This window comes from Apteryx mantelli, chromosome 10 (genome assembly GCF_036417845.1).
Source record: "Apteryx mantelli isolate bAptMan1 chromosome 10, bAptMan1.hap1, whole genome shotgun sequence".
Classification (NCBI taxonomy): domain Eukaryota; kingdom Metazoa; phylum Chordata; class Aves; order Apterygiformes; family Apterygidae; genus Apteryx; species Apteryx mantelli.
In genome coordinates this window covers 3,015,491-3,037,874 of record NC_089987.1, presented here as the reverse complement: position 1 = coordinate 3,037,874, position 22,384 = coordinate 3,015,491, and the positions used below count along the sequence as shown (strand labels likewise).

General features: G+C 38.2%; 1 protein-coding gene across 3 annotated transcripts in view; it reads right to left on the bottom strand.

Annotated features, from left to right (window-relative positions):
• Positions 1–22,384, bottom strand: part of ZCCHC14 (zinc finger CCHC-type containing 14) — a 57,004-nt gene that overhangs the window by 26,705 nt on the left and 7,915 nt on the right. For all 3 annotated transcript variants that reach the window (XR_010885275.1, XR_010885274.1, XM_013956994.2), the window contains exon 2: positions 16,249–16,372. Coding sequence is in view for 1 of the 3 variants with exons in the window: in XM_013956994.2 (XP_013812448.2) it covers positions 16,249–16,372 (124 nt within the window). In the remaining 2 variants the exon portion in view is untranslated. The remainder of the gene's footprint in view (positions 1–16,248; positions 16,373–22,384) is intronic.

The following is a 22,384-nucleotide window of genomic DNA, read 5'->3' as shown; positions in this document are numbered from 1 at the left end:
GCACCTTGGTCTGCTTAAAAGGAAATTAGGGATAGGTAAGAAACTTCATAAGCAAATAGAACAGTTTTACTAGTTACCAAGGCAGAAGTCTTCTGGTTGTCTGTTGCCTATATGGAAATACATAGTAGCACATCAGAAACTAATGCTTCGTGGACATAAAGAAATTTTTGTCAGCAGCAGCAATACCAACTAGGAAACACTAGTAGAAATGCTCTTGGAAGTGTCCTTTTTCTTTGTAAGAAAGAGGATTCCTCCAGTTTAAAGAATATTTAAGATCAAAAGCACGCTTATAACATCAGTTTTCAGTGAAAAGTTAATCCTACTTTAATTTAAAATGGAGACTGAAGACTATGAACTGCAATATTCCACAGGAAATAATTACATAGCTTTCTTTTTAAATCAAGACTATTAGCTTGTTTTTGGCAGCATATCAGAAGCAATAGGTTGGGATTGTATTGCTCACCCCCATTCAGACTAGTAGTTTTCTTGTTTCTGCTGTTTCCTCAGGTTGGCTCAGTTCATTTGCAGACTGACCTTATGTTTCTCCAAAACAAGGCAAATATTAAAAACCTGTCTGTATATCTTAGCTTTTAAATTTTTAATTGAGCTCATACACTGTTTTGGTTAATACTGAATGATACTGTCAGCACTTTAACCTGCCACAGAAGCCAATCAACCTAAATAATCGTTTCACAACTGCATGGCATTCGAGAGCTTACAAACACAACAGAAAAGCCGCCTGCACTGCAGGTTGCAGAGGACTCGCATCTGGACAGGAAAATGTAAAACCCAGAAGAATCAGCCAGCTGCTCTCAAGATCAAGATACAGCTTCAAACAAATCTGAAGGTTTTTCTTACCAAATACTTTAGGCCACGAGTACTAACTTTTACATTACCACAGCCAAACTGTCTGCTCTAGCCACTGAATAGACAACTGTCTATAAGTAGCCTTTTTTCTTTCATAATGCCAGCAAAAACACTTTTACAGAATACATTATTCAGGAAGGGTTGCTGTATTGGACCTGTGTAACAGCTCTGCTGTCTTACTAAATCTGGGAAGCAACACATGCCACCCTAGGCAGGTGCTGCTCCTTGAAGCATACACTTACTAAGGATTTGCTGTTGAAGTCCATATAATAATGCTCTGGGCAGAAAGAGAACTAGGATGCAGAGCCAAGAACGGCTGCAGGAGTTTGACATTAATTAGTTAAGGTCAATTCAGCAACAGGTAAAACATACCTTTGCTCTATTAAAGCTACTTGTTAAAGAGTATTAGGAGTACCTTGTTTTTTTCTACAGACAGAATATATCCAACCAGGAATTCTTAATTACATTTTTAATACCATTGAAACACCTTCTGGCATTTTCAAGCACAATTTTAGGTAAATTTTTGAAACACTGAGGGCTGAAGGTATCCTGCAATGAATTCAGAGGCACTAATCACTGCGCTCGAGATTAAGCATGTAGTCAAATTTTGTTGCTGGGGGAGGAACGGGGCAGAAGGCTTTTTGTTTTTAAAGGGCTTTATACTTAATTTGTAAAATATATTTACTGCCTAAATCCCCAAGCTGACTAATTATAACATGTAACTGCATCTAATTAGCTATTTTCATGTAACTTGAAAAAAGCATGTGTAAGTTATGGATGCTACTACGTATTTAATTTGCTTAAAATTCTGGCCCAATGACTCATCTTCCTCTTCCGATTTAAAAAAGAACAGTAGACTTTTCAAAATGAGCTGAACATTCCTTTGAGACATACTCCTGCAAAAATAACTATGCACAAATGCTCTATTGGAAGGCAGCTTCAGTAACTACATACATTTTTGTATGAGTAATTAAAATAAGCAGGCTGTCCATATCTAATTATGCAGTGCATGCTAGTAAAAATATCTCTGCAATCGAGAGATGTTCAAATTTGTACATAAATATTTTTACTTACTAAATAAATATGCAGTTGTATATTTAGTCTGGTTTTATATGATCAAGTGATTTTATTTACTGCTCATAAATTGCTTTTAAACGGAAGTCTTGACTTTTTTTTTTTTTAAAAAAGACTGTTAGCTCACCCTAGAGAAGCCTCATGCTGGCTCATTCTTCCCTAGAAATGTTCTCTGGCAACTAATTCACTAGATCCCCAAACAACCCCAAACAAGCTAGATGAGCAGTTCTAGTCTGACTGTTATGGTAATGTACACAAATAAAAATGCAAAGTCCGTTTTCCACGGAAGCGGCACAGTGTAGGCCTTTTCCCTATTCTCAGCCTGTGTGCTAAAGCCTTATAAAACGCAGGCTTCACTAAAATCCAGAAGTCAAAGGGAACAAACCTAACGCAGCTGAAGCCCTGGAAGTTCACGTGTCTCGACGGAGCAGACGCGTATTCGGAACCCGGACACACAACACAAACCTCTCCAGCACCCGCAGAACGGAAACCGGACGGGGAAAGAACGACACATTCGGGTAGTCGCCACAAGTGGGAATCTTTGAGCCGAGATTCGCTTTGAAGTTTTGAGCAATGTCCTAAACAGAGGGACAGGTTTTGAGAGCCTCACGCACAAGCGCAGCAAAACCACCAGCAAAATAAAGCAAGCCAGCTCTGAGTGTAATCCAAACTAATCGGCAACTACCTTTTTTTGAGGGAGTGGAGGAAGGGCGAACTGTGGGGAATGGTAAGATTGCCTAATATCCATTAGTTTTTTTTTTCTCATCACACAGGATATTTCATTCCTTTAAATCTTCTGGGTCCTGCTTAGATAACTATAATCTACTGTTACTCCTTATTAAAAACACTGTCCTACTGCATAAAAAACCCTCACAATTAAATCTGACAAGGATTTTCCCAGCAAAGTTTTAAACTAAAAAGTCACCAAATCAGGACCTATTATGTTAATTTATAAACATAAAAATACATAGGGTATATAACTATTACATAGTACCCTATATATATTTTACAGCAGACTCCAATACAGATTTTGGGGGCTGCAGCATGTGACCGTCTCTCAGCATACATGGAAGGGTGTCAGGGAGATTCCAATGCAGCAGCTGCTCAGCCAGCACGCCCTGGCTTGAAGGGCAACCTGGTGATAAAACACCCCAGCGCCGGGATCAGATCACTGCCTGCTCAAGCCTCTGCTGAATGATTTCTTCAGCCACATAAAGGAGTTAGGAGCTTCTCATGCCGAAGCAAAAACGCTGCAGAAACACACATTTCAAACTCACCACTGAAAACAAATACATCCAGCTAGTCTGATTTGAAAGAAAGCTACTCCAGACCAGTACAGCCCAGTGGTCACATAAATAAGCAACTGCTGTTTTCTACATTGTTAAAAACAGTATCAGAATCTTGGAACTCGAGGCTAAGACTGCAGTAACAAGCAGGCATTAGCAGCAAAGAAAGTAATTTTATAGCAGCTTCAAAAAATTTTCAAAGAATAATAGCATGAAAGCAACGTTAACATAATGAAAAACGGTTAGCATACTATCGTCCCTTTGGTGCTTTTACAACCTAGAATAAGATCATATATATGATTAGAATAGATCGTATAGAACCTAGAATAGGTCTAGCATAGATTGCATACACATATACCACCTTGAACACATGTAGTCTTGCCAAGGGCCACAAATGCATCTAGGTGCTTAGGTCAGTGGGGAAAAATATCCCTCTGCACAACTACTTCTGTGAGAGTCTTCCTTTGCTGGTGATTATGTGCTTGTATATTTTCAGGTCTCAGGCCTTAGGCTTTAATATTCCATTTTACTTCTATAGTTTTGTATAAATCACTGTTCCTTCATTTTGGATCTCAGACAGGATTTGGCCAGTGATTCAAAGAGATGGAATAAAGTTATAATTCATCATTTAAGCTTATTTTTGAGATACTGTACAATTAGACAATCACTGTTATAACACATCTCTGAAGCAAACAAGGAGCGGGGCAAAGTAGATATTAGTATTGGACAAGCCAGAGAGAATCCTCTGGAACTAAAGTTAAAAAACTGTTCCCAACAACAACACTTTGCATCGAGACACTTGTCACTAGATTCTTCCATATGCAGGATAAAGTGAACTAAATGCACTTTACAGTTTAAGCTCTATTCCCCTGCCATCTTTTGCAATAGTAAGACCACTAGCAAATCCTTGAACTATTTAATATCACTGACAGGAAGACACACAAGCCTTGAGCTCCCTAAGTCGCTAATATCCATTTCATACCTACTTTTTTTTTTCCCCACACAAAATTCAATTACACACTTCCACAGTTTACAAGAAAGCAAAGTCTGAATGCTTTGCGAGTAAGATGGTCCAGCTCTGTCTCTGCTTGAATGATACACATTGAATAATTCATCCACAGAAGCAGAAAACACAATAGAGATCATCTTCTAAGGTGCTTTATGCCATTTCCTTTCAGCTGCGTATATCAATGATGTAATTTTAGCAGGGCTACCCCTTCGAGTTACCGTTAAAAATAGCATGTGCACCATACACTGATGAAATGCATCCACTCCAGGCAGTGAAGTAATGCAGTAAGGCTGCTGCTCTTTTCCAGGAGATAAAAAACAAGTCAGAAAGAAAAGGAAACGTTAACTTTCTAGCTTAGAACTTTTTTGCGCCTGAGAAATAGTTAACTTTAATCAAAATCATTATTTTGTGTAATTACAACCTGGGATTTTCCAATGTAAAAGAGCAAAAGAATATGAAATGAGACATCTGACAAAGCATCTCAACAATGCTAAACTTTGTCTCTTTTCCTCTTCTGAGACACTCTAACAGATCTACCATATGGAACAGAGCCACAATTCCTCCGTTCCAGGAACACCTGGCAGCACTACCATCAAATGCTTAAGAAAAGTGCAAGATGTCCTGCTGCATACAGGATCAGGATAATATGACCCCTGAAGTTCTCCTGATTTGCAATATTTGCAATTGCAAAATGAGATTTTATTCTCAAATTATTGTTTAGCATCAACCCATGAACAACTCTAGAGGCTTTCATTACCCATATAGCTATCAAGTCTCAGTCTAGTTCTCAAAATATCTGTCTCTCCACTGGTATTTCGTCAGATAGTTTTCCAAAACTACATTAAGCCTGCATTAAACAAAAGAATCTAACTTTCTTTAAACGACTCCAGTACAACTGAATGAACACACAGAATTTTGCTGCTTTGTTTCACTTTATTCTTACTTCATGCTGATTCTAACAGTAATGAACCAAATGTTAATATCAGCATAACTAGATATGAGCAGGTGTGGGCATATTTAGCTTCTAATAAAGGAATATTTAAATACTTAAGCAAAACAAAGGTGAGGAACTTGTTTGTCTACCAAATGTGTTCAGAGAACCTTTCTGACCACCTGTTAAAAAAATCCCTAACATCTGGACCTAAAGCCCAGTGTTTTTTTCCCAGGGAGCTATACAAACACTAAGTCAGCCCTGATGTGCAACAAGAATTAGCCTAATTTCATGGATATATAAACAAGACTCTACAGTAAACCACTAGCAAAACCATATCTGGAACACATGAATTGCTAGCTCTTGCACAGTGATCCTCAAAGGTCCTGAAGCACCAACTCCGAGTTTGAATCAGCAGTCTGAAAAACACCCACTGTTTTCTGACCTATGAATCCCAAGGCTGGCATCAGCTGGTAGTCAGAGTACAAGAGAACTCTGTTTGAAAAACACAGCCAATTTCCTCCCCTCTAACTGCACACGTCCTTCAGTTAAATTTATGAGCTACCATTTGCAAAGGGTCTCTCTCACTAGTGTAAGTATTATTACATTAGTTGTTTCTTCTTTGCAGTCCATCTGTTCCTTATGTCAAATACTCAATGTGAGAAATCATGATCACTTCCATGAAAATAAAGTGTTGTCATTTACAAAATAAGGTCAGTTTAGGATTAGAAAGAAGGGAAAGCAGAGCTGGGAAATAGTTGCAGTAATAGCAGGAGAAGCAAAGAAAATTGCTGGCAAAGTAAACAGCTTTTTTGTGAAGTGTTCTCATCTTTCTTCTCCGCCCACCTCCTCGTTTTCAAACCAGACCAATATGTCATGTCAATGCTCTGTACTAAAGATAATGTATCTCCTCCTGCAACTTACTCCCCTACTTGAAAACAGAATTTATTGTTTCCAATTCCCAGTACCGCCAACTACTGTAATGTTATCTCAAGCCCCACAATATCTGGTCTCTTTTGCCTGCAGTAGTCTCAGATTCTTTTGAAAAGCATCTGCCTCCCATGTCTGCAGAGAAAAGCCGCAATGATGACATCAAAAGATAAATACGAAACCCCAAAGTTCTCATGAATTTTCAGATCTGGACCCATAATTTGTTAGGTATGAAGAATTTTCTAGCTTGTATAAGTAAATATCCATAAAAACTCCAGCTACCTGTTGATAAAATGGTTATATTTTTCAAAGCCTGTTATCCTCCATAAGGTATATTTTGGAGAAAAGAATTGATCCAAACTTAAAGGCACATGAAGATGAGAAATCTATTTGGAAAATGGGGAGATTTAACAACGAACTGATAAGAGGGGGAAGAGCATCCACACCTGCAAACTAAACAGCTAAAAACTTCTCGAACACTCTGTATGCAGCAAGAGAGCTGCTATTCAGACAGTACTATACTGGTGACAGCAAGTAAAAAAACGGTCATAGAAATTATGGTTTTCAAGGTGACAGGTGAATCATTATTTTTCTCCTCTAAAGTGAGGATTCTTTGTCCAATTTAGTCCAGGAAAAATGTAAATCTAGACAGGATAAGCAAGCCATTTATTTCAAACTCTATTATTCTTCTGTTTAAGATGACAGTGGAATGGGTAAGTTCTAACAGACGTGTCCAGACGTTAAAAAGCGTTAAGTTCTAAAGAAATGCAATGAACAGCCAAGCATTTCTGAACACTTCACACATCCTATAGTTCAGTCCTCAATCAGCAGAGACAGAAGTGTCTGGTCCCAGTGAGCTATTTGCCATCAGATTGCAACCACCATTGCCAGGAGACAAGAATCAGCAGCAACATTCACCTTCACTTTCTCTTCAAGTCTTGCATGATGCACTTTCCACCTTACAGCAAGTTTTGAAATTTAAAATCCTCCCCCATCCCAAACCTTTTACAAGGATATTCAGTGTAACTGCAGGTTAAGTGTTAGTTCTTCTAAGATTTAAAGATGGGGCAAAGTCTTCAAAACTGATTTTTTGACTCTGCTGAATTTTTCAGAAGAATCCCTTCATTAAGCCGTTACCTGAAGATTAGAGGATAACTGCTTTTGCCCATTTACTGCAATTTTAATTAAAAGCTGAAGTCTCTTATGTTGTTTCCATTACTAGCAGAAGGTCATGCTATTGCTTCCCTAGCTATGGCGGGAATAGTCATTGATTTAATCTGCGTAACTAATCAATGTTCCATAGCAGGCACTTCCAGGGTTTCACAGATATGATCTGGCCAACAATTTGCAGTACAAGAGTTTTTCTAGGGATGTACATGCCTATGTCATAAGTGTTGCCTCTTATGGCTCTGAAGAGCCATAGAAAAGTGCAAATAGTATTCAATATTAGTTTAACATCTCCTGTTAGATATGGACAACTACATTGCTAGTATTTAAGATCAGGGATCTGTCTGAGGAACATACATATGGAAGGTAACTCTTTGGCACTCTTGAATTTACCAGCAAGTTACTCCTGGAATTATTTCTCAGCTTAGCTGGATTCCATGCTCATCATAAGCATTAATATCTTCCAACTCCCACCGATATCCAACTGAATAGGCTTCAGACTGTACAAGATCAAGTCCCTCCTTGACAAACCCTACTTTAGTAGGAAGTTGGTCATCTTCTAAATTTTAATACTTCAGTTATATTGCTCAGTACACAAATCCAGAACAAGTCTTTATATACCATAAGAATAAATAAGAGTCAGATTGTTTGATGAGGAGCAAAATGAAGCTTTATTTCCCATGAACTTCTTGCATGTCTCCTTTTCTACAAGGACTCTAGCTTCTTTCTACCCTATCCCCTGTGATGTCCCTATAACAATACTACTCTTCATATCTACAATGCTCACCTTAATTTTTTTCAAAATTTCCATACATTCCCTGAAGACATGCACATAACTGGCTACCTTCACTCCCCAGGCACACTCAACATGGCAAGACACCCTCCTCTTGCACACCCATTAACTTCTGCAGGATCCAAGTTCAGTCTTGCAACCCCAGTGACATACACAGTACTCTGTTTTGAACTGTCAACTGTGCAGCAAACATGCTGCCTCTAGTCCACAAACACACAGTGAGTGGCTGGGCAGACAAAACAGAAGGGAACAGGGCTGAACTGTTCTTACCTCTCCTCTTGATAGGAGCATGAATGGGTGGCTTCCATCCAGACACTACATTAGATAAAGCAACTCCAAATACCTCTGTCAAATTCGAACGAATTTAGTCAACAGGCTCAACAGCTAATAAGGTATAGTGATTCGATCACCATTTTCAGGAAAACAAGCAGAGACCAAAGATTAAAGAAAAAACATTCAGAAGATTCAAGATGATAGTGCCCCTAGAAGTATGTGCGATATACCTATTATTTTAGATGAATATGCAAACAAGGCATACCGCATATAGACTATTAGAACTACTTATAGGAAATCTGCATTACAGGGTCTCCTGTAATGCAAACCTAAACAAGAAACACTTAAATATAGACAGCATGCCTTTCAAGTGAAACCAACTCACTGCAGCTCTCGGCCAAGAGGTAGACCTTTCAGTCTTTTTATGTAACTGCTGTGGGTGCACCATAAAGGGCTCTCCTAGTGAATGAATCCATGCCATGAATTACACAATTTGTTAGGAAGTATCTTAAAGTGTTTGTGCAAAAGGGCGAAGACAATTATTGCATGGAATAGACATTAACCCTAGCTTTTAATTCAGTTAGCATGGGTAACAAAAGCAGCAACAAAAGCATTGGCTTTCGTGCAAATTAGCCATATAAAAGGCTGCATTAGCTGTTAGCCTCATTGCTACTATTGGTGGTTAGATTAAATTTATCAGGGATGAACTATCCATGCTACACCTTAATCTTTCCTGGGCTGAAGAGAGTTTAGAGTCTTGGTGTTTAGGTCAGTCTACTCTAAAAATTACACAATTTTGAATCTTGAAGATTGCTTCAGTAAATCAAATTTTCACCAAAAGCAACAGTTACAATTCTTCTTATAAAAATGATCTTTAAGCATCCGGAACAGTCTAGAATAACTGCTAGATTGTAGGGGTCTTTGTTCATACCTCAAAGGAGTTAGGAGAACAACTTCAAAATCCCCCTTGCCAACACTTCGCAGGTAATGCTTTCTTCCATGAATGAATGGAAGCTGGGACTGAGCTAGTAACTTAATGAAGAATAGAGGTTTCTTCTAAAGCGTGCTGGTGTCTCTATGCTCTTCACAGGGGACTCCTCAGGCTGCGCTCCCCTCCCCTCCTCCCCCCCTACATCTTGCCATTGCAATCCCAGATTTCTCCTGACAAATTTATGTGGAAGGAGAGGCAACAAGGATGACAAATACCGACTCCAATCTCAGGAGTACAAAAGTTTACTTATTAACCCACAGCACCACCTAACAATGTAAATTTGCCAGAGTCCAAGTGCAGCACAAGGAGTTTATAATTCTAATCCCAGCCCTGAAACAGCCAAGGGGAGAACTACTTCACTTGGCCTCTGGCTTTGATGGTATAAAATGGACATATATTCTTGCCTGCATGTGAGCAGGTACAACTGCACAATCAGTGAAAACTTGAGATGAAATGCAATATTCTTAATTTTTTAAAAAAGCAAAGAAAACCCATGATTTTCTTTATTCCAAAGTTAAACCCCCAACCTTAGCTGAACTCCAACATCAACTATGGAAAACCAAGCCGCATGATTTATGAAGCGTACAGGCTTGAAGAAGTTTCTTAATATACAATAGTCTCCAAGCAAAGGGGGAAACTATGCAACATCAAAATATTTAAGTACACTAATCCTCAGATTTGACTGCTAGAATTAACTCTAAATACTTGATACTCAAAAGCTACTATATTGGAGACAGTAAGTAAGCCTGGAATTGAATGCCTTCTGTGTGACCTAAGACATCTATATTGCTGAAGTTTACTTCAGAGATAAAATGAACAAAAACATACCAACAGCTGAAAAGTTACATACAGTTGGTAAAGGGGGATTTTTTCTGAAGGATTATAGGACAGGGCTTAAAGAAATATTTAGGCCAACAGTAGTTGACCCAATATTGTTGGAGATAATGTATTTACTTAAAAACAGAATAATCTAGCTATACAACTGATGCAGAACACAAGGCACTGCAAAGTCTGGACCCCAAACCAAAAGGATTTCAGGGTTTCCCCCCCTCCCATATCCTCTCCTCATTCAACAGGCTTAACTGATGTCAAACATTTTTGGAGGAAAAACGCTGTTGATTGCCATTAACTAAGAGAGCTCCTGCAACCTAGCTTCTTGTGGAAAAATGATGATCCAAGGAAGCGGGAGGAAAAAAAAAGCAAGTGAAAGACCATATAAACACATTTTGCCCAAAGAAAATAAATAGGGTAGTGAAATTACAGTTGAAATTTCTGCATAGCTCATACCACACATTCTGCTGTCTGTTAACGGAACAATTTAGATTCCAAAGCTCGTTACACACAATCTGCTTAACCTATCTGGAACTCTTATTCCACCTGAGGTCAACAGGATTACTGCGAGCAAGGATATACTTTACATCCTTGTATTAATCCAATATTAAATCAACACATTACTGAGATTCATTTTCTCTAAAATTTGTTTTTTCATCATGCCCACCAATTCTGATTCCTTTTATCCTATAAGTCATGCACATGCTTATTCCAGCCTGGGACACAGATTCTGCAAAGCCGCCTCAACTCAGATGTGCACAAATAACAAATTTAAATTAAGCAAGAAGTTTTACTGTGCGCAGAAGTACTAAATGGAGTACAGATTGTAGAATAAAGCATACCGCATCCATTTTACATCTAAAAGCTTTACTCCTCTCTGCCTACAGAAAGCAGTCTGTGCTTATCATTAGATGCATATGTTGCAAGAATTGTGATTCAGCTTCACTATATAAAGGATCAGATTTCACCAGTTGCTTCATTTGAAATCAGACTGGCTTGAAGAAGATTTTGAGGTTGTGTGTGGTAACAGTAAAGGAAAGATAATTTAAATATACAGGAAGCAAGAAGAGGGGAGTCCTGTCACTTCCCAGAAAATTAAACTTGTTCCATGGAGAAAGCCATCTTGAAGATTGTTTACAGAGGAAAGCAGTTGTAGCAACACCTGCAAAGCCTCGTAACAGTAATGGGCATCTCAAATGCTACACAACTTCCACTACAGAAAATTTAGAACAGGGCTGTGACAAATCAAAATTTTATTCTGTATTATAAGAAACGAGGTCCTTAGACTGCAGTCTTCATACTGTAATACTTTGCAACTTACATTGTATTTATAATAAAGATTCTTTTGTTCTGTACTTCAACATCTGGTCTAGTGTACTTTATTCCACTGTGCTTTTGGAAAATATGCTGTGGTCACTGACCATGTTTAATACATTGCTAAAAAATGTCATATGCACAGAGTAATAGTGTTACTTGCCTGCAGTGTTATCCACCTAATGGCTGAATCATTCTCTTTGGAACATTACAATAAGAGTAATTAATAACATCTCTAGCATGTGGGAAATTCCTGCATCTTTTCAAGCTTTTTACAAAATAAGCTGAATTTTTCATTAAGATTTGATTAACAACTATATTCTTTTGGGGACTGCCACACAAGGTCGGAATATCTCTATCTACAGGCTTGTTACAAATTAGTTCTGTGAATGGAATTTAAGTCAGATGGCTCATTCTGGATTTTGGGGCATAGCGACTGAATTTCCCCTAGCTACCAGCTCAGCATTGCCTGCAGAAAAGTTGCTAGCTAATATAATTTAGCATTTTTTAAACCTGTGACCTCCTTTAATCACCTGTGTCACTTGCTCCTGGGAAAAGGTTCTGCAGGTAGCTTCCCAGAAACTGCAGAATATTAAGCCTTTATCTTGAGATTGCGAACGGAGCAAGGATTGCCTGACACAGTTAGCTTTTCCAGGGGCTGTACCATAGTTCCCTTACCCACAGAACAAAGGATAACCTCAGAACACCTTGCTAACCTTAAGGCATGTAAAAAGCAGGGCAAAGAAAGAAGTACAAAAGGTGGGCCCAATTCTTTCCCAACATTTAGGACGGGAAACATCATGAAAGCAACAGGATCTATGCAATAGCTAGTGGCTGACAGAACATCACCTTCTGGGGAACACTTTCTGGAAACCATCTACTTCAACCTTTCGAGTTTAAAGGACTTAAAGCATGCAAAAAACCCTGCAAGCCAATGTGCATAGTAAGTAGTTTTAAACTGAACTTATACCAACGAAGGACAAAAATCCCAGCTACCTGAAAAAAGGCATAAACAAGTAGATATCAAATAGAATGTCTACAGGCTGTGTAAATTTAAATAAGAGAAGCCTTGGTGCCTTTATCAGGTTCCTCCAGGTAAGTTTGTTTACTTTGTCAGCACCGTGCTCCAAAATGGACACCTGCCTAAAGAAAGGACCAACTCCACACAGTTGTACTGCTACTGAAAGTATGCCTCTCAGGCAAACTGAATTACAAGCATAAAATCTCATCTCTGAGACTCAGATCAACCATTCAGGCACTGACACCTTCTGCAGTTATACTTGTGCCATCTAATTCTTATAATATTGCGGAAGAAAGCTTAGGATAAGAAGGACAGCGGGGCACTTGACTCGGCCAGTATGCAACAGAACCGCCAGCCTTCATAAATTTGATTGCTGTGTTTGGATCAATGTTAAAAGCATAGTTAAAACCTTACTGCGTTCTAGAAACAGTTAAAAAAGTGTGACAAAGATGTAGCAACACATTACTGCTGGAATTTGAATTACATGTAACACAAGAATCTGTCCATATTTGCCTCAGTTCTCCTTGATCAGTGAGATCTGTCAATACTTTAAAACCTGTAAATAAACCTGCCGGCAGCTTACAAGTGTAATATGACAACCAGTCCCTGAGAGAAGGGAAAGACTAATTCCCAAAGTTACCTCCAGTTAAAATAATGTCTACAGCTGTGAAAATAGATTTGAATGATCCTAAGTTACTGATCATACAAATTACACTTAGAGTGAAAAGCACAATTTATACTACTGCAAATTATGGCCAAACTTCAGACAAGAATTACATCCTTGCATGTCAATGTCATCCCTATTTTTGATAAACCAACACAGCCTGAATCTTTGAACTTTATTTTACAAAAGAGAAGTCCAGATAAAGCACAGATACCTGCACAAGCTTATGTCTACAGATATGGGATCTTTCTCATATCACGACTGAGCTGTGAAACAAAATTTTACTTTAAATGCAATAATTCAGAATGAAACAGACCATCTATGCAGAAATGTATCTTACCTTGCCTGACCACTGATGCATGCAGAAAAAGAACAGTTTTAGCTAAGACTGAATGACTGGCATACAGAAATTGGTTAATTTTGCTGAATACCCATGACTGTCAGTAATCACGAGATGGGGAGTGTAACCACTGCACCCCAGCTGGTCACTGCTCCCAATAACTTAGGTATTACAGCATGAATCTAGCCCAGCAATGCCTAGCAATATTCCTGCAGTTAGCTGGGCCTTAGAGATGAAAGGAAAGGCTTACATACTCTTCAAACTGATGTTCCTTTTTACGTATTTGTTTCCTAAGGCAAATATGTAGCAATATTCTATGCAGATAGGATGGTCTAATTATTCAGAAGATATACATTTGACAAGTCTCCAGATGAAGCATGTATGAATGTTTCCAGCTAATCACTTAATTATGCAAACACAACTGCATACAAAGACTTCCAACAGTTAGATATTCAGCAGTACACTCAGCTACTTTTCCTATTTCTCCATCTAGAAACATGAAGCATTTTATGCTAAAAGCTAGATTCGGAGGGTGGATTAATGAGAAGACAGCCACTGATAACTTTCAGGTCCAAGTCTACTATAAGCCTATTGACTAAGCATGTATATAGTATGTTATGTCACTGAAATTTCTACAAATCAAGATTAAAATCATGCAGTGGATTAACATGAACTTGGCCTGTAATCCAACTAAACACAAAGAATATTGCACCTTTAGTAATGGGTCTCATTTTTATATTTCAACTACAACCTTTTAACTGAGACAGTCTGGCTCTGCTACTTCTGTCAAGATGAGGATGAACTTCAGCACCTCACTCAGTCCTGACCACAAAAGAGAAATTCTGCCCTCTCAAGATATCTGAAACAGAACTCACTAAAAAGTACCATCAACACACAAATTACACCAGTCAAGCAACCTGTCCACCCCCTATTCATGTGACTTTGAATTTCATGTCCTGTAAGCTAAGTTAAATTGCTGTATTCTTAGCAGAATCTGCTAAATGAAGAGATGTGCCTGTTTGCTCAGAGAATTTGAGGTCTGTAGAAGTGCAATGGCAGCCCCAGGCTGGAAAATGATCTTCAGCTGCACTCTAGCCTTAAGAGGAAAAACTCCCTACCATTCAGATCATCACAGAGCAAGGAGAATTCAAAAGTACTTTTCACCGCTGGTGAACCAGAAAGCAGAATATCAGTTAGTAAAAACTGCTGTGTTTTTCCACAGCTCCTTTTACCAACTATCACTAAGGCAATCTACAAATTAAAAAGCCACATTTTCTGAAAACTAAGCAGGTATTCTATAAGGGAAAAACAGATCAGAGAAAAATATAATTAATTTTCACAGTGTACCATGACTAATCTTGGCATATATTCAGGTACTGGAACAGCAATCACTGAGCCCGAATGAAAACAGTGTTGAACCCTGTCCTATTTTTATCAGATGAAAGCCACAAACCTAGCCATGCTTCTGCTTAGTGCTGCATTTTCTTCTATCCTGATAGCTTTTACAGCTGGAGAAATAGCTACTTACAGCACTATTCTGCTGTAAAAAATTATTGCTACTTACAGCTATTGGGATTATAGTTGGGTATGTCACGGAAAAGGAGGTCCAGTGGAGGCAAGCTAAGAACATTTCCTTGGGATGTTTAACTATTTCCAGTCTGTATCAGTTCCTCTGCTTTCACAAGAAGTGAAGTTGTGCTTCGAAATTATTGATCACAATTTAAGTGGTATTAAACTATACTGGTTTGCAGATAGTTAAAATGAAACACTTATACAAGGTTACGCTGCAAACCAGTGGCAGAGAAACAGAACTCCAAAGACCAATTCCATACCATTTCGCCCTCTAAGTTATACGGTTCATGACAACATTTTTAAAATGGCATTTGAAGGCAAAATACTAGTGCTACCGCTGTGATGGTATACTTCACCTGTGTCACTTTGGCCATACAGCACTGTTTTTATTAACCCCACAAAGAGTTCACAAAGCTGTTCTATGCAAACAGCCGCTCACAGTTCAAAGACTTTCCTCACATAATGTTTCTTTGAATACATTAAACACTTATAGTCATATTTTAACCTAAATGTTTTAATATTCATAATCATAGCCTAGAATGTGGAAATGGAATGCATACTTACCAACTCAGCCATTAAGCCCAGTTTTTAGCCAGGTCAGGATGCAATGCATCATTACAAAAGAAATAAAGAGTTGCTTTGGATCAACAATCAGTTCTGGGGGTTAGAAAGCTTGCACACATGTGCTAAGATGCAAGCTCTTTCTCCTATCCTCAACTCCTTCTCTTCCCTCAATCTCAGCTGCACATTCTTGGAAACCAAGAGAAAGGTGGAAGCGAGTGGAAACCTAACCGCTCTAACTGCCTTTTCTCACCAGTAAAGCAACACTCATCACAGCATGCTCCGTACAAGATCTAAACTGCTCCTATAAGGATGAGAGATTGCGCGTCCCCAAGATATTCATTCTTTGAGAAGATATTTGACCCAAGCTAAGTTAGTATTTAAACTCAATTTTCCTGCTTTATTTCCAGAAGAATACTCAGACTTGTCTCTTGCTGAACATTTTTCATTGGTATGCTAACAAACACTTCCTACAAAAACCCTTCTATGACTGTCTTTGCTCAATCCAACCCAACAGTAAAGCAGCAAAATTCCAGTCTCCAATCATGATTAAAAGTAATGTTAATTGCCATAAAGAGATACCAGTTCTTTCCCCCCATTGGAAGAATGCAAAAAGGGACACACCTTTGGAGTGCTTCCCCGAAGGCCTCTTGGGTAATGACTCTTCAATGGAATGTGTTGACGTATGTAGTACATTTTCCAAACTGTTACTGACACTGTTTATGGGGGTCTCGGACCTTGGAGCGACCTGGAAAGAAGAACACAAAAAACAATATAGTACACTGAGGTAATGCTAGAATGTTGCACCTTCCTCCAGAGTGAAGAGTACTGCTGTGAAAGCGGTTAGGAGACATATGCTTCTTTTAAAACCAAATGGTGTTACTATTGATATTCCAGAAGTAACAGTTCAAGGAAATTGTTTTAGTCAGCAGCTACGCACAAATCTAGATTAGCCAAGATAATCTATAAAGCCACTTAAAGTATAATTTTTTTTAACAATAGTCACAGAGCAGTCAACTGTGGACATATTGCAAGACAGTTAACCTCTTCACACTGTAGTTAACTTTTCAACAACTAAATTAGGGGAAAAAAGGACTCAGAAAATAACATTTTTATGTTATGTCATCTACCTATACAGATGCAAACTGAAGGCATTGAAAAGTATTTCCACATAGATTGCATGGAATGAATTCTAATACACAGAAAAAACTATCTTGTTGTTTTTGCCATTTGAAAGCCTGTTATCAAGATCGTATTTCAATGAAAAATTACACGCTAAAAATTGCCCGAACAGCAGGCTGCATCATCAAAACAGATTTCATGGCCTAATATGTACCTTCTAAACTGCACTTAGCATAAGAAACATATTTTCACCATTACTTAAAGCTACAGAAACAAACATAAATCATAAGAAAAAGCAGAATAGAACATTGCCTACTTTAGCTGCTGTCCACAAAAGTATTCACAATTATGTAGCAACACAAAAACATCTATTACTAGTATAACATTCAACGCCTGCCTCATAAGCAAGGCAATTACTCTCTTGTTTTCTAGGTAATGAGAAGCAGAAGTGGATGAACAGTCACATTAGCAGTACAAACACAAGGGTTTAAGTATCTGAAAGAGGAAAATGCGTTTTAAAGAGGTAGTTAAGACCAACAAAAGTGCTCACACTAATGCATTACTTGAATTTCAGTTGCCACATTTTGAATTAACTGAAATCTCAGTATGTAGAGCTGCAACTATAATTTAACACGGATTTCAGCCTTTCACAACTCTCAGAAGAAAATATTAGCTTGACATAACAAAAGCAGCTATCCTTTACTCATGGTAACTAATATCAGAGACTAGAGTTTCCTGCAGCGAACAAGGCTCATTCAGACTGATTACTTGAGACAGTGCCATGAGGTGGAAGGACAACTTAAAACAATGTTTTGCTCACCCTACCATTAGCCTTACATATTGATATCAACCAACACAATGCAAGCCAAAAATAGCACCTTCCTACTTCTATAAAATGAAGCTTACAATAGATAATTGTAAGACTGACTTTTACATATTCATACACACACAGCTTAAGGCAGTAGCACAAGTGAAAGACTTTGTATACTTGCATTCATAAACAAGTTTATATGTGCACCAGAGATCAACCCAGAAAGACGAGCATCAGGAAAAAGCAGGATTACAAATACCTGCTGCCCTCTTCAGCACTGTTAGTCTACTTTTTTTGAATAAAGTTTATTTGTATAAATCTTCCCTAGCAGAGTTGTTTTCCAACAATAAGAACAATTTGTTATCAAGCTTTCATGTAAAAGTCTAGCAATTAAACTTTAAGCTTGGGGGGGAAGCCAGGGTTAAATCTCCCTGCCAAAGTCAGTCTGCACCAACAAGCTTATTTCGCACTGTCTCTCCCGGAGCTCAATAAACTCTCGCTCCAGTGGCTTGCTGCTGAGAGCAAGTTCCAGAGGACTTAGCAATGACACCACCATCCTGCTGGCAAGGGAAAAACTCGGAACAACTAAATAACAGAGAAAGCTAGAAAATTAGATCTAGGCAAGACTGTTATCCTAAATAACCAGTTTCTGAATATCTGGAACAAGCTGCAAATATAACACACTTACAGTAATACTTGAAGCTGAATAAGACTGGAGCCACATGGTTTCAGAAACTCCCTAAATGTCAAGCAGTTTCTATTACAATATGTTGCCTATCTTTATATTCCCTTCTCTCCTTCCACCCCACTACCATTACAATAAACATTGCGTGCAACTTAGAATTTGCATTGTGTTTATACATAGCCTCCAATTATTCCCCAAAAGATTTAATTTTTATGTATTTGGTAAAGATTAATTTAGCCCATATGTCTTGACCAACTGAGCTCATATACTGATTCCGTCTCACATGAAAGCAGAGCAGTTTCAGTTTGGCTTAGAACAATCACAACGCTCTGATTAGTTCCAAATGGAGCACTGTCTTTAGTGAGCTAAATGGTGTTATAACCAATCTATGTCTGCCTAAAATTTTTGTTCCAGATTTTAAGTAACTTTTTCCAGTGACTTAAACATACCAATAGTGCAAAGGATTGGACTTGTTTAGGAAAAATGAAATTATAATGAAAAATGTTTTGCAAATCAAAGTTATTTCTAAATAAGTAACAGCCACTTTTTAAATCCGAGGCTAAGTGAAACGCACAGGAACAATATCACAAACTATGAACTGCAGAAATTACTGTTCTGGGAAGGTTGGGAGAACAGTAATCGACAAAAGCTTAATAGATGCTCAGGAAGGACTTGACCAAACTAAGCTGTGGATAATTCAGTCTCAAGTTAACTCTAGAAGGAATGGCTCACCATATCTGAACACCAATGTCATCCCCAGTTTGGACTCAGGGCAAACTCTACTTTTAAAAAAACAAATTAGAGGGTTTCTAATAACTAAGAACGTGGACTCTGCTCTAAACATCCATAACATACTTTGCGGGTACCATTAAGACCTTCTGTAAAGATGAGCTGAATCACTAGCCTCTCAAACAGGGCATTCCAGTGAGATTGGTATTTTCAGAAGCAGCAGTCAAATTGCTTTGGACCTTTTAGGATCTATAACATCTCTGAAGAAAGCCAGGATGCCATTAAAGAATAAGAATCTGCTGTTGAAGAGCTGCTTTAAATGCCTGTTTTCTCAAGTGGCAAGAGCTTAAGGTAAAGGTGGATAAGACACACAATGAAATATTCAGGCTATATTCCATAACAAACCATAGGACTGACATTTCATAAATGCAGAAGAACTCACAAATGATTCAAGGTTTAAGTGGTTACAGCATGAGACATTTGAACACAAGACTTCAGATTTTCAAAGAAATTATTTTTGAGACCATCAGCATAACCAGTCCATGAAGACTAATCAAGTAAAACAGTAATCCTATAGAGATAAGGCAATAGAAAGATTCTTCGTTACACCTAATCCTATCTTTAACATTACATTCTGTAGTGGGACAGGGAAAAGGAAAGCCTTCTGCTGTACCCATCCATAGTTTCATTAGATTATTCATAAATTCTCTTAGAGTGGCCTGTAGGCTTATTCCATGACTCTAGGAGATTCAACACTCGGAACAAATTGGCACAGAAGCAATTCTTAAACCATTTTTACCTAATTTTAGTGTTGTGCCCTTCTTCCCCCACAGCAAAGCATCTGGCTCACTGATAAACTTCTGATTTTCCAGATAAAAAGCTAGCTTTGTTTCTTCCATTTCAAGGCAAAGCAGCAGCCATTCTTATATTGAAAGTAACAATTATAAAAATCAGTTCATGCAGATACAAGAATTCAGATACTATCAAAATCCTATTTGTTCTGTAATTTTGGATTTCTCACAGAAAACATTGTCCAGAGCCATTACAGGAACAGCACAAATTGTAACGACTGGTCTAAAACTCTTACCACTGCAGGGATGGCTGAAGTGAATATGGGAAGTGGTAAATGTACGGAGCCAGATTCAGTAACTGCTAACTACGTTCCCCAGGGACAATGCCTAACAGCTGACCTACAGCATTCAAGTCTTTCATAAGAATATCAGGATTCATAAAAGTCAAACATAAGAATTTTACTAAAACAGCAATTATGTGTTCCTTTTAAGAACCAACCAGAACACAGAAAATGGATGGTTTAATAGCAAAGTATTTGCTGACATAGTTTGAAATAGAGCCAATATTAACAAATCAACATAGCCTGCTAATATGTAACTTGACTTACAATTTAAGAAAACACCACATATAGGATCTGATGTGTATGCAACATGCTAATATGTAACATGACTTACAATTTAAGAAAACAACACATATAGGATCTGAGGAGAGAACTTGCTCTCAAAACATTTAAATTGAGGTAAAATATTGGGTATAGAATTAGGTCATGCATTACACAGGAAAAAAGCGAACAAAGTATAAAAGCAAAGAAAGTCATTTAAGCTAAGTACTATGGCAGCAGCTAGGAGCCAAAGACAGGAGCACATTTTCCAACTGATCATTCATGAAAAATTTCTCACATGATGTTCAGATTTCAAAAATGACCAGTGAAATACTAGGAAAGCCCTACAGAGGAAAGCTTCTGCTAACACTTGCCTTGGAAGTCTCCTTTCAGAAAGGCTTCACGTAGTCATATACTGACCCCCATTTAAGGCTGATGCAGGTAACTTAACAGGGTGCTCGGGAACAGGAGTACTAAAGTCTGGAAGGAAACAATCACCTCCATTCAATCCTGCCAGTTTCATATTAGTAAGTATTAATAGCAGCTTATTTTGAGGTTAACATCGAGGTCTTTAACACAGTGCAACGCTGTTTGCAAAAACGCTGCAGCAGAAGCCTAAAGATGAGGATACAGTCCTGCAGGTTTAGGTGGATAAGATACTATCTCCCAATACAGGTAGGTGGCTCAGGCTCCCAAGTCATCTTAAAAAGCTGCATTACTAACACTCAGATGTCAGTCCCTGATGCCTGAGACTGTTCAGTAGGCCAAGTCTGAGCCAGAAAGGAGAGCAAGCAGTGCAAGGATGTGACACCCCAAAGCTAGAGAGGCTGCAAAGCCAGGAGGAACAGGACCGAGCAAGATCTTCCTCTTAGTAGCAGCAAGCCATTAGCCCAGCTGCTTGTGAAACCATAGCCTCAGGCACCAGTTCTGCATTTACTTACATATGTGAGTACCTGACTGTACTCCTACTAGAAGGACTAAAAATCAGAAGGACTACTCCTTTCACAGACTTGGGGCCTTACCAATCTTCAACAAGAATGTTTAAGGAATGCTTATAAACACACTCAACTTTTCACATACTTAATGAAGTCAACAACAGTGCTCAATGCTTGAATTTACATGTGTTTAGCTGTTTTGTTGGAATGAGACCTAAATGGTGGTGACAGTTTGGTTTGTCCTGGAAATCTGCAGTTCCAACAGTCAACATCTATCAAAAAAGTGGCAAGCACCAGGTGCAATCAAGTTAGGTATGCTCATATTTCTCAACAGCTACAAAAGGTCCCACATGTTCTGGTAGGAAGTTGGTAAAAAAAAGATCCATCTTTGAATACAAAACGATGAACAGGCAATTCACAGTGAAATGAGAGAACAGATTGGATGGATGCTTTTGTCCTGTGAGACACTATTACTGGAATGAAATGAGGCATGCAGTACTTAAATACCAAAGGATAATCACACACCTGCTACAAGGCTATGGTATAAATTTGGTAGACCAGATGGACCAAAAAAGCCTAAATTTTATCTTACAGATTAAGTCAATTCCACTAAAAATTCTTCATTTAAATAAGAATTGTGAATACTTTGTTAATACTAGGAATATAAATCTACAGTACAGTAACTGGACTTAAATTTCATTATGCTGTGTGTTTGAATGTCATTAAAGACAAATAGTCAAAAAGAGCATTTTAAGACATCTGGCAACTGTAATTTGCGGAGATTTGCACTCACCCTGTATGCAAAGCATGGGAAAATGCATTGTGCAAAGATAAGATTCAGAGTTCTTCAACATTAGCTAGTGCAATGTTTGTTGCTGCCACTAGACAATCTCCAATAGCTAACTATGAGCTTGCTAGACAGGCAGAACATGGGGGATTCTCTTCTGAAAAGATGCACCGTGAGTTAAAGTTTGAAATCTAAGAGGAAAACTCTTCGTAAAAGGCAACCGAAAAAGTAAATATTAATACAATAAGCTACACACCAGCAGCCTGTTTCATCTATGTGATCTTCCATGGTTTATGAT